The sequence below is a fragment of the Ruditapes philippinarum genome, unplaced genomic scaffold (assembly GCF_026571515.1).
Source record: "Ruditapes philippinarum isolate M1 unplaced genomic scaffold, ASM2657151v2 ctg2297_1_1_1_1, whole genome shotgun sequence".
Lineage (NCBI taxonomy): Eukaryota > Metazoa > Mollusca > Bivalvia > Venerida > Veneridae > Ruditapes > Ruditapes philippinarum.
This window is the reverse complement of record NW_026860714.1, coordinates 50,415-64,577: the sequence shown is the minus strand read 5'-3', so window position 1 is coordinate 64,577 and position 14,163 is coordinate 50,415. Positions and strand designations below refer to the sequence as shown.

General features: G+C 33.5%; 1 protein-coding gene across 1 annotated transcript; it reads left to right on the top strand.

The window, feature by feature from the left end:
- Nucleotides 1-191: 191 nt before the first annotated feature.
- On the top strand, nt 192-13,881 carry LOC132713151 (DNA damage-binding protein 2-like; the record flags this gene model as incomplete). Its single annotated transcript, XM_060695623.1, has 9 exons — nt 192-350; nt 521-712; nt 1,368-1,516; nt 4,076-4,175; nt 5,132-5,309; nt 9,200-9,342; nt 10,004-10,168; nt 10,852-10,897; nt 12,048-13,881. Coding segments are annotated over 9 exons (1,386 nt in total), but the record flags the coding sequence as incomplete, so codon positions are not given.
- Nucleotides 13,882-14,163: the final 282 nt, after the last annotated feature.

The following is a 14,163-nucleotide window of genomic DNA, read 5'->3' as shown; positions in this document are numbered from 1 at the left end:
CAAAAAGACATGTTACCTCGGGAAATAAAAACAGTGTCAGAAACAGTAGACTGGTTTCAAAAGAGAAGTTTAATACATGTGATATGAAAAATGGTTGCTTCCAAGATTCAGGCGATGAAATGGATAAAAAAGGAACTCCGTGTGAGGGACCGGAAGTTCAAAGTTGTAAGACAAGACAGTTGTTAGATTGTGATAAGTTTTTGAAAGAATTATCACAATGTGGACTTCAGAAAAGATTACAGCCAATAGAAAAGGAATACTACAAACCAAAGGCAGATACCAGTAGAAATCTAATACATGTGCTACAGAACTTTAGTTATGGGTTAAAGTGTAGAGTTCAAGTGCAAGAGGTAATCATTTTCCCATTTAGTTATACATGTACATATAGTTTTAATTTTATTTCTGGTTTTGTTGTTAACTGATACGTTTTACTTGCCAGTAAAAGCAATAAAAGGCTGCATATACCGTAGTCTGTACAAATATTACTGATATTACTACAAATATTGAGATTTTATTTCAGGCAGTAAAAAGTCCAGTAGTAGATGTTATTAAAGACTTTGAGCTTTACAGAACTGCAAGCCCTTTTGATAGAAGGGTGACAGCAATGGAGTGGCATCCAACAAAAACAAACATTTTAGCTGTTGGATCTAAAGGTGGTGATATTATTTTATGGGATACAGACAGTGTTCACAAAGACAAGTTTGTCCAGGGTGTACGTATCTTAAAAAATAATTTCTTACACATTTGCATTGCAATTTCTTGATAATAATTATGTTGATTCAAATGAAGAAATACTCATTAGTTAGTACGAAAATTTAGTTTAGTTTGATTGTGTGGAAGCTATAAGCTTATTGAAACATTCAAGAATCAGTTTCTGAAACCAACCAGTACTTAAAGTAATGATTGTTATGTTTCTTTGGTTTGAACCCACTCTGCCAGCAGTCCAATTGGTTACTAGTCTGATGTGTTGCGTTAACCCATCGAGAATTCCCATTACCAATGTACTTGGGTTATTTTCCAAAATTTTTGTTGAGAAAGGCCTTTGAGTTTGATATACTAGATGAGCTAAAGCAGTTACAGGTTATTCATTTGAATACATTTGAATAAAGTTTACTAACATTGTTATACATAGAAATTATACAGTTATCATACACTTGATCTGGCCACTAATGAAATAACCTATACTGTTTTAGTGTAGCCCTGTTGTCAACTTGTCAGTATAACAGATATTTAATTGATTTCGACAATAATATGAGTATTTAAAGAAATAAACTATAGACTTTATTCACGTTACTCACAGAAACTGTACAATGTTTACATTCCGACACGTGTTCAGGTTTATTAATGTTTTCTTGTACTGTACATAGATTGGAGCTGCAGGCTCATGTCAAGCTATGAAATTCTGGCCATGGGATATGAACAAGGTGGTGAGTGCATCTATCAATGGGACAGTTACTCTACATGATTTTGAAACAAAACAAGGCACTGTATTGGCTGATACGATGGATTCTTATGAGTGAGTATATTACTTGCTAATACATGACTATTTACAAATGAAATGCTGTGATTGTAGGTTACTCATAATAATCTATGATGTTATATATTTCTCTACCTGATCTGCAAATGTGGAGAAAATTTATAAAACTTGACAGTGATCTGTGTTTTTTATGTTCCGCAAGTCTTCCTTTTAAATCATAAGAACGGTTTAGTTTTAATTCTTTATTGAAACTTGACTGTAAAAACAAAGCATGTAGCTAATTTGAACCACCAATAAAAGAGTAATATAAGATAATAAATTAGTGTAGGTTTAATATTCAATTTATTGAATAATGAGGAATAAAATCATTTATTATGCTAGCCTCTGGTGAGGATGATATTATTTTTAGCTCACCTGTCACAAAGTGACAGGATGAGCTTTTGTGATCGCTTTTCGTCCGGCGTCCGTCCATCAGTAAACTTTTACTTTAAATGACATCTCCTCATAAACCACTAAGCCAATTTCAGCCAAACTTCACAGAAATGTTCCTTTGGTAGTCACCTTTAAAAATTGTTCAAAGAATTTAATTCCATGCAGAACTCTGGTTGCCATGGCAATCGAAAGAAAAAACTTTAAATATCTTCTTTTAAAAAACCCTAAGAGCTAGAGCTTAGATAATTGGCATGAAACATCTTCTAGTAAGTGTCTACCAAGTTTGTTCAAATAAAAGCCCTGGAGTCAAAATTGGCCCCGCCCCAGGGGGTCATTGATTTTCCCTGTATGCATATAGTAAAAACTTAAAAAATCTTCTTTTAACCCTTTCACTGCAAGGGACGGCTTATGCCGTCCCGGTTATTTTCGGCGTATTTGCCATATGGACGGCTTTAGCCGTTTCTATAATAATAATAGTATGATAATAAGTTAATAATAATGAAAATAATAATAGATATAAAGAAAATAATACCATCGACAATAATTATTATTTTACTCACAGATTTGGAAACATGTTGATTATTATAATACTAATAACAAATAATAATAATTATATAAATTAATAATATAGTAATTTCTTAGAAAACCCTCTGGCATGTAGGTGATCATTAAAACAACAACCCTCTGGCAGCGAAAGGGGTAACCTTTCACTGCCATAGGGACCGCTCAAGCCGTCCCTGTTATTTTCGGCGTATTTGCCATATGGACGGCTTTAGCCGTTTCTATAATAATAATAGTAATAATAATAAATAAATAATAATAATAATAAAAATAATAATAAATATAAAGAAAATTATACCATCGACAATAATTATTATTATACTAACAGATTTAAAACGTATATAATTATTATAATACTAATAACAAATAATAATAATTATATTAATTAATAATTTAGTAATTTCTTAGAAAATCCTCTGGCAAATAGGTGAACAATAAAACAATAACCCTCTGACAGCGAAAGGGTTAAAGAACCCAAAGAGCTAGAGCTTAGATAATTGGCATGAAACATCTTCTTAAAAAATCTTCTTTTAAAGAACTCAAAGAGCTATGGCTAAGATATTGAGCATCAAACATGTTCTAATAGGTGTCTACCAAGTTTGTTCAAATAAAAGCCCTGGGGTCAAAATTGGCCCTGCCCCAGGGGGTCATTGATTTTCCCTTCATGCATATAGTAAAAACTTAAAAAACCTTCTTTTAAAGAACCCAAAGAGCTAGAGCTAAGATATTTAGCATGAAACATGTTCTAATGGGTGTCTACCAAGTTTGTTCAAATAAAAGCCCTGGGGTCAAAATTGGCCCCGCCCCAGGGGTCATTGATTTTCCTTATATGTGTATAGCAAAAACTTAAAAAACCTTCTTTTAAAAAACCCAAATAGCTAGAGTTTAGATATTAAGCGTGAAACATCTTCTAGTGAGTGTCTACAAACTTTGTTCAAATAAAAGCCCTGGGGTTAAAATTGGCCCGCCCCGGGGGTCATTGATTTTCCTTATATGTGTATCGCAAAAACTTAAAAATCTTCTTTTAAAAAACCCAAATAGCTAGAGTTTAGATATTAAGCATTAAACATCTTCTAGTAAGTGTCTACAAAGATTGTTCAAATAAACAAATATACAGGTGAGTGACCTCAGGTCCATCATGGCCCTGTTGTATTTAAAATGTTCAATAAATTTAGTAATGAACATATGTGAATATAATACTCTTTTTATCACATACCAAAAAAAAAAAGATGTTGACATACCTTTATAGTTTAACGGTAACATTTAGCCCACTTTTTGACTTTGTGTGTATAAAGCAAATGACATCATATAAAAAAATGCACTTCTGTGCTGCACCAATTTTTACAAAGTCATAAAAACTCAGTGCAAGGAAAACACTAAGTCTGTAGAAACAATGTGATAATAGATTGCACTGTTCTTTTACATTATACAACTTTACTAGTTATACTTTTTATACAAATGATGTCTTTATACTTAATATTTGATATAAAGCAAAACATTTACAAAAAACTTACTTTATTCAGTGGAGAGAAATCCTCTTGTGCTTTAGAATTGTATTGCAAAGCAAGCAATGATGTTATTATTTATATGACATTAATTTTCTAGTCACTGGTACTGTAGTCTAGATGTGAATCGAGAGAGATACCTTGTTGTTGCTGGCAGAAATGGAGGTATATTACATATGATGTCCACTGAAGGTAGAAAGGTATGTTATCTTTATCTCTAATATCGTGACATTTTTGTCAAGCCATTTTGTTATGTTTGAAAGATGTACAGTCATTTGTTCAATAAGTACCAGCCAGAAAGAATTTAAGCTACAGAAAGTAACCTTATCAAGGTAAAATTTACAGAAAAGAGTAAGGCCAGTAAAGATTGTTTGCTTTAAAACTGCATGTCTCCATATGAGGCAAAATATGAGGCAAAATATAATAAAAAAAGTTCTTACATTTTAAGAAAAGTACAAACATACAAGATTTACATACTGACTGATTTAGTAGTATTTTATCACCATATTTGATTATTTCTACTGAGTGAGGAACGCTCTCCCTCAGTAAGGGATATTTTGGCATATTTTGACTTTTTTGGGGTAATTTACTTGAATCTTAAATGCTGTTTGCAATTATTAAATTATTTTCTTTGTCCATTTTACAGTATTTTACTGTTAAATACATTCCAATTTTTTTATGGAAAGTAGCCTGAATCTGGAGGCATGCTGCTTTAACTTATTACATGTGTAATGTGCTACATTTTACCTCAACAAAAACAAGCTACATTAAAGAAATAAATTTAACATAATTAGAACCTATGTTAATAAGATAAAAAGGTGATAAAACTAATTTTTTTTTGGTGAATGATTGTCTTAATCAGGGCCCTTCCCTGCATCTTTGAAGAAACAGGGATAAATTGTTTTGTGAATCTTTAATGACGGGACACTGTCTGTTGACCAGGTCTTGTTACTATGGTCAGTTTGATCTTCACCATAAAAGTTCGCCTACATTCTTTAGATTTGTTTTTTGTTGTTTATATGAATAATTTATTGCCATATATTTCACAAAGATTTCTTGTTTAGTTAATAACATTAGTCTCCCCTGGAACATAGATTGCCTGAAACTTTTATTAATTTATATAAAATGAAATGTTTTATTATATTTATGAAAACAGGTGTTTGAATACCGTCTACACAAGAACAAGATTACACATGTAGAGTTTTCTCCACGAGAAGAATGGCTGCTGTGTACAGCTTCAACAGATCAGACAGTACAGATGTGGGACGTGAGGTACATGAAGGACAGGAAGAGCTCTCTACAGATACTACATCATGATAAACCTGTCAATTCTGGTGAATAGCTTCTTTCACATACTACATCATGATAAACCTCATTCGGAACCTCATAGAACTATTATCTATAATAACCTCGGAAACAATACAGATTGAAAGTATTCTACCACGTGGTTTCAGATATAATCAGAAACAGAGATAATGTAAAACGAATGTATATATTTGACATCTAATGTATGTTCCGGTACTCTTATGCTTGAAAATATGTCTGACAACAATTTGTAATTTAAATATGCCCACTGATGTTCAACTTCAAACAAATCCGACTAAATGTCAACAGGTTGGTTTTTAGCTCGACTTTTCTATGAAAAGGGGAGCTATCCTACTCGCCCCGGCGTCGGCGTTGGCGTCACACCTTGGTTAAGTTTTTCGTACCACCCCACTTTATTTCAGAAGTATTACAAGTATGGCTTTGAAACTTACCATACTTGTTCACCATCATAACCTCCATCTACAGACAAGAGTACATAACTCTGTCAAGGTTTTTGACAGAATTATGGCCCTTTTTTGACTTAGAAAGTGTATTGAGCTTGGTTAAGTTTTTGTACCACCTCACTTTATTTCAAAACCATTGGAGGTATTGCTTTGAAACTGACCATACTTGTTTACCATCACGACCTTCATCAACAGACAAGAGGACATAACTCTGTCAAGGTTTTTTGACAGAATTATGCCCCTTTTTGACTTAGAAAATACATTGAATATGGGTAAAATCCACTTATTGCCTTAACCCTTTGAGATATTGCTTTGAAACTTTTAATGCTATTTCACATCATTACCCCCATCTGTACGCAAGAGAAGGTAACTCTGTCAAGGATTTGTTTTAAAAATTAAGGCCTTTTATCGACTTAGAATCTTGGTTAAGTTTTTAGTACCAGTCCACTTTTTGACTGAACTGTTTGAGATATTAATTTGAAAGTTGGAATACTTGTTTACAATCATGATTCCCAAACATGTCCAGGAGAAGGTAATTCTGTCAAAGATTTTATTTGAATTATGGCCCTTAACTGTCAATGTTTTGTATTATAGGCAAGCACTAAAAAACTTAAAAAATCTAAAAAAATTCATTCCTATCCACTTGTTCACTTTACCATAAATTATGTCATATAAACATTGCTGTAATATTCAAGGGTATCAAACAACTAGTTCACTTTAAAAATACAGAGATTCTTGTATTGCCTTTTACTGCAAAAACTTTTTTTATTGGCAAGCAATAAAAAAGTCGAGCACGCTGTCTTACGGACAGCTCTTGTTTGTACTTCCGGTTTCTACAACCATAATAATAAATATATATATAATGTATTGTTTGCTTTTGTAGCTATGAATTCACTTATGTTTGGTGGACTTTTACTACATATATTGGAAATAAACTTGTCAACAACTCCCAGCATTAAATTACTATTTGTTTACATGTTAAGTTTCTTAGCGTACATGTAGGTTAGACCGAAATACCGCATCCGTTCTGTGTATTCTTACTATTGTGTTCGAGGTCCTTATCTGAAGACTGATGGAAAGGGCCGACCGAGTAGTTGAGATTGGACTTCTTTCACATACTACATCATGATAAACCAGTCAATTCTGGTGAATAGCTTCTTTCACATACTACATCATGATAAACCAGTCAATTCTGGTGAATAGCTTCTTTCACATACTACATCATGATAAACCTGTCAATTCTGGTGAATAGCTTCTTTCACATACTACATCATGATAAACCTGTCAATTCTGGTGAATAGCTTCTTTCCTTCTCTCTACAGATACTACATCATGATAAACCTGTCAATTCTGGTGAATACCTTTCACATTCTACACCAGGCTAAACCTGTAAATTCTGGTGAATAGCTTCTTTCCTCCTCTCTACAGATATTAAATCACGATAAACCTGTCATTTCTAGTATTCTTCAGCTTCCCTTATTCTATTAATCAAGATAAAAACTGAATATTTTTAGCTCACCTGTCACAAAGTGACAGGGTGAGCTTTTGTGATCGCTTTTCGTCCGGCGTCCGTCCGTAAACTTTTGCTTTAAATGACATCTCCTCATAAACCACTGAGCCAATTTCATCCAAACTTCACAGGAATGTTCCTTTGGTGGTCACCTTTAAAAATTGTTCAAAGAATTTAATTCCATGCAGAACTCTGGTTGCCATGGCAACCAAAAGAAAAATCTTTAAATATCTTCTTTTAAACAACCCTAAGAGCTAGAGCTTAGATATTTGGCATGAAACATCTTCTAGTGAGTGTCTACCAAGTTTGTTCAAATAAAAGCCCTGGGGTCAAAATTGGCCCTGCCCCAGGGGGTCATAGATTTTCCCTATATGCATATAGTAAAAACTTAAAAAAATCTTCTTTTAAAGAACCCAAAGAGCTAGAGCTAAGATATTTGGCATGAAACATTTTCTAGTGAGTGTCTACCAAGTTTGTTCAAATAAAAGCCCTGGGGGTCAAAATTGGCCCCGCTCCGGGGGTCATTGATTTTCCCTATATGCATATAGTAAAAACATAAAAAATCTTCTTTTAAAGAACCCAAAGAGCTAGAGCTTAGATATTTAGCATGAAACATCTTCTAATGAGTGTCTACCAAGTTTGTTCAAATAAAAGCCCTGAGGTCAAAATTGGCCCTGCCCCAGGGGGTCATAGATTTTCCCTATATGCATATAGTAAAAACTTAAAAATTCTTCTTTTAAAGAACCCAAAGAGCTAGAGCTAAGATATTTGGCATGAAACATCTTCTAGTGAGTGTCTACCATGTTTGTTCAAATAAAAGCCCGGGGGTCATTGATTTTCCCTATATGCATATAGTAAAAACTTAAAAAATCTTCTTTTAAAGAACCATAAGAACTAGAGCTTAGATATTTGGCATGAAACATCTTCTAGTGAATGTCTACCAAGTTTGTTCAAATAAAAGCCCTGTGGACAAAATTGGCCTGCCCCAGGGGGTCATTGATTTTCCCTATATGCATATAGTAAAAACTTAAAAAAAAATCTTCTTTTAAAGAACCCAAAGAGGTTGAGCTACGATATTTAGCATGAAACATCTTCTAATGAGTGTCTACCAAGTTTGTTCAAATAAAAGCCCTGGGGTCAAAATTGGCCCCGCCCCGGGGGTCATTGATTTTCCCTATATGCATATAGTAAAAACTTAAAAAAATCTTCTTTTAAAGAACTCAAAGAGCTAGAGCTAAGATATTTAGCATGAAACATGTTCAAATGGGTGTCTACAAAGTTTGTGCAAATAAAAGCCCTGGGGTCAAAACTGGCCCCGCCCCGGGGGGTCATTGATTTTCCTTATATGTGTATAGCAAAAACTTCTTTGAAAAAACCCAAATAGCTAGAGTTTAGATATTAAGCATGAAACATCTTTAAGTAAATATCTACAAAGTGTGTTCAAATAAAAGCCCTGGGGTCAACACTGGCCCTGCCCCACGGGTGTCATTGTTTTTAACTATATGTGTATAGTAAAAACTTAAAAAAATCTTCTTTTAAAAAACCCAATGAGCTAGAACTTAGATGTTTAGCATGAAACATCTTCTTATGGGTGCCAGTACCAAGTCTGTTCAAATAAAAGCCCTTGGGTAAAAATTGGCCCGGGGGGGGGGGGGCTATATACAGGTGAGCGACCTCAGGGCCATGATGGCCCTCTTGTCTCTTATTCTCAGTACACTTATTATGCAACATTCCTAGGTTGATTATGACTAGTTGATGAACCCTATTGATTTTGAGGTCAAAGATCAAGGTCACTTTAGTCTTTGCACATACCATTTTAGAACTGTCCTTTTTCAATTTGAGAGATGTTGAATTACTTAGCTAACTGTAGAGCCTGGCCCTATACTGATCAGTAATGGTTCGAACAGGTTGAGGATTAATGCTAGTTATATTTGTCTACTTACAGCATATTTCAATCACACTGATGGTAGCCGTCTGCTCACAACTGATCAAAGTAAACAGATACGTGTATACAGGGCACCATTCTGGCACCTGGAGACGACCATTGAACATCCACATAGATTCTTCCAGCATATCAGTCCTTTTAAGGTATTTGTATAATTAAACTACATGCACAAGGGGGATGGGGGATGAGCTATACTTGTGTTCTTCGTCACATCCACAATCTGTTTGGCCAAGTATGTCAACTTAAATTTAGTTGTAGCAATAAATAAATTAAGTTTACAGCAATAAGTATCTTCATTGCTTTGGGAGACAGATAAAAGGTTTCTGGGACAAAGCCTTCCCATTGAAAAATTATGAAGTTGATAAATGGCCTGTTGATAAATGGCCTATCAAATTTTGAGGTTGGTCAAAAGCTGTTTTGCACATTTACAAGGTGGACATATTAGATTTACAAGGATGCCAAAAGTCTATCCTTATTAAAACATACAAAAGTATAATGGGTAGTTTAGTGTAATTTCTACAGCCTTAAAGTACCAATGAAATGAAATATTTTATATTTCATGACTACTTTTGGTAATAGTAAGCAGTTTAAATTCTGATCTGGGAAAAACAAAGATGTAATTGGTTTAAGCGATATTTTTGGAATAGCCATGTCTTTTTCTCATGGCCCAATAGCTTTGATTTTAGAAGCATGTTATATCATTCATCAAAAAATAAAACTTTTTGTTATAACTTTATATATGGTGCACTGAACTTCTTATACAAGAGCAGGATTATTTATGAATTATTCCCGATCATATTTCAGGCAACCTGGCATCCCCTGCAGGACTTGATAGTATGTGGACGATATCCAGATAAAAATGTTGAAGGTAGTACAGGTTTTGAGTTACGAACTTTAGACATCTTCGACGCAGACACGGGTAAAATTGTATCACAACTTTACAGCCAAGGAACAGATGGTTTGTGTCCAGTAAGTACAGTCTATTTTAGCTTTATTTTATGTCAAAGTTTGTTTTTGACTATATTCTATAACTATTATTAATCCTGGAAAGTGTTACATATATAAAAACATTTATTTATGCATGATTGTGATAAAATGTTCAAGGATATTTGAACTATTCTTGAGTCAGCTGCCATGAACTACAGAATTGATATGTATATAGGGAAACATGGTGGTGCCCTAGTAAGTAGTGCTCAAACACAAAATCTTGGAGTTATGAGGCAGGTATCTAAACCATTTGTCCACAGCTACCTCATTTACATGTTAAGAAGTACATTAACTCGCATTCTTTATTGATGGATCTTTAGGGAAAAGACTAGTACATTTACTTGAAAAAAAGGTCCAAGCAAGATTTTTATTTATTATATAAGAATGGATCCTTGTATAACCCACATTTGATTGTTATATTGTTCATGAAAAATAAGATATAAAAGGATCTTGTTTACAATATTATAAAATTCAGTCAACACAATTTAGAAACTAACTTTATATCAAAGAAGTCTTATTAAACTATGCTGAATCAATTTTGTTTTTATTCTATATATCATAGCTTCTGGGAGTATTAAAAAAATAATTTAGCTTTTCTTCTCTTAATAAATACCAAATGTTGTTTTGTTTATTTAGTACATAAATGTGGTGTTTTCTACTTTTAGATAAACAAGTTCAACACCCAAGGTGATGCTTTGGCTTCTGGCATGGGTAAGTGTTTTCTATTTTTAAATTAAAAATAGTCAAGTTTAACCGGCCATGTCAACTGGTGTGTTGGTTCTTCACACTTAGAAATAACTGACTAGTCAAACTAGAGATGACTTGACTAAGAACACTTAACACTGTTTAAGATACCTTTTAGACAACTGCACATGTAGTCCTACTCTGTATCACGAGAACAGTCTATTACAATGATAGTGAATTTAAGTAAATCAAAACCATAATTAGATACCTGTGTGAATAGAAAGACTGTGTTTCTGATGTTCTAAAAAGAGAAAATAGCCTGTTTTAAACACTTGTTTAATTGTCATACATGTGCCAAATGATATATAGCCTTGGTCATGTTGTAAGCAAAACTGTATTCCAAATAATGTGATTTCCCACTTTCTGTTGGTTATTGTTGTTTGTGTAACTTTTAACTCGAGTATTCAAAGAATAGGGGGGCAACTCATCCAGTACTGTGCTCTGGTGTAAGGTTAGGTTAGAGGTTTGCATCCATATTACAAGAATCTCTGTAGCCATTCACTACTTGGGACTACATGCATATCTTTAAGATCATAATAGTAGGTCACTGTTTAACATGCATAACTCTAGCTTGGAGTTTTACAGACTTGTAGCTCTAGCTCGGAGTTTTACAGACTTGTAGGGTAAAAGCTAGCTTTGCATAACCATAGAAGTTAGTTACAAAGAAAAAGTAGAAAAACCATTCACTTGGAACTACATGCATATTTTTAAGATCATAATAGTAGGTCACTATTTTAAGTAGCATAACTCAAGCTCAGAGTTTTATAGACTTGAAGCTTTGTCATATGAAAAAATCTTGGTAAAAGCTTGCTTTGCATTACCATTGAAGGCAGTTTTAGCATGACTATACAGATAAAAGTAGGGGATAACCTTTTTCTTCTGTCCACCTGCATAAGCATAACACTATACTTGATTGATGCAACTTCATGTTCAACTTCTCATCTAGTTTTTTTTCTAGCAGTATATCTCAGGTGAGCATTCCAGCGCCATTATGGGCCCTCTTGTTGGTATCCTCTTTTACAATAGTTCTTACATGATTTTGTTGGTAAGTATTCAGTATATTCTGTTATAATATTTATTCATTTTTGCACATGTCATCTTTTCTTAATGTTTTCAGGGTTTCATATTCTTTTGTGGAACAGAAAACAGGAGATTTCTAGGAAACAATCATTACTTACTGAAGGGATGATAAACAGTGCTAGTTATTCAGGCTCACAGAACTTGGCCTCAGGACCAGCAAGGTCAAATCAAAGGTCAAGGCCACCTGCACGGCAACAGAAGAAGAAGAAAACAGAAGAGGATGTAGACGAGTTAAAAAAGAAAATCAAGACTAAAACAAAAGAGGAAAATAAAAAAGAGAAACGAAAATAAGCAAGCAAGGTCATGTGATGTGATATTGATTGAAAAGTTAAAAGGCGAAGAGGATGTTGATTTCATGTGAGGTGTTTCAAGAGAATGGACTGTTCAGTTTTGCTGGACGATTTTCAGACTGACACACTCCTGTTTTGTTAAGAGTAGAGATCTGTTCTAATACCCGTGCATGTTAAGGCAGCCAATTTTGTATCATTAAGTTGATTGTCATATATCTTTACTTGGCACATTACATAAATACATTAACAGTAAAAATAAACATCGGGTAGGTTGTTTATCAGTATAGATTATGCTACCTTTTAGACATGCTGTATACATACAAAGTGCTGCTTCTTTTAATTCTGTCATTATCTGTAAAGTCTTGTAAATACGGGTAAAAGATTTCCTGGAGTAAAGATTTATTTAGAAACAACCTTTTTCCTGTTGAAAACAATAAACAAATCACAAAATACAGAATATTTAGAACTTTTTTCTTCATCGTGCATAAATTTTCCTGTATGATTTTATCAAAAGAATTATTTACATCATCCTCTAGATCTACTTTAGGTGGGTTATTATACTGGGGTGCCATTCATTTCATGCTTTCAACAATGCAAGGAAAGGACACTTGAGGTCAGTCTCTCCACCAGTAAAGCTGGAAGGTTGTTGTTTGACCGTTGCAGTGTCTGTCTGACTTAAAACCCAACAGACAAAGATCTGCTATAGGCCGAAGTTTGGTTGTTATGACAAAAGAAATGAAAATCTTAAAACATGAGTAAAATAGTCAATTTAAAAACAAGCTAGTTAGGCACATATTCAGTGTTAAATGTAGTGCTTTTGATCTTACAAAATGATATACATGTGTATATTATTATTGTTATCGGTGCATATTGTTGAGATTTTTTGGTTTGATAGTATTTCTGACAACATCCTGTCACTAGTTTCAGCTGGTCTTTTAAATGGACATTGAGTTTAACTGTTGTTATTTATCTCTCACTGCTGGTGCAGAAATCATGTTACATTAGTAGTTGGTCAATTGCAAAATACTGGTATATATTGTTCAGTTATCCAAGAACACTAATCAGATTTTCAATGTTATGAAATTTTACCATACAGCATTTTGTTTTGCGATCTTAATTATGCCTTCTTGTACTGTGTATATATAGAGGAGAGAACTGTTTTATGTGTTTATAACTGTAATAACTTGCAAGTGAATGTGATGTTCATAAAAAAATGTTATTTTATGATGGTATGCATTTGTTTTGGAATTTCAATATAAAAAACAGTATCTCACAAACGTATGTGTCCATGCATAGAGCCAGTAATTCTGTTATTATGTGCTCAAGCACTTGCATTCTTTATGTGTTCATGCAAATTTTTACTTATTATGTGTTCTTTTTATTACATAACATTCTGTGTGTGTGTTCATGTATTCATATTTTACATGTTTATGCAATCATGTTATTATGAGTTTATGCGTTTTAGTAATCATACCATGTTTATGGATGTATATGTGTATAACGTCCATGCATTTGTATTCATTACACACTCTGTGTGCTTACTTTATCAGGGAACTTTGTAACTATTTTAATAAAACAGATGAGAGAATACTTGTTTTATAGTATTTTGGGGGTGATAAAATTTTGCCTTACATTGAACGATTTTTAAGCACCTTGGAAATAGTCATTGGACTATTTGTTTATCTGAGTAAGTAGCTTAGCATCAGGGAACTTGTATTTGTTACAAAACAAAAATGCATTCTGTAACAATAGGGTTATGGGCCATAGTCCTCTGGTTATCAATAGAACAAAATAACCCCCAAATTTTGTCCATACAAGGTTGGCTAGTCCTTCTTGTACCGATGGCTGTCTGGTCAAATTAAC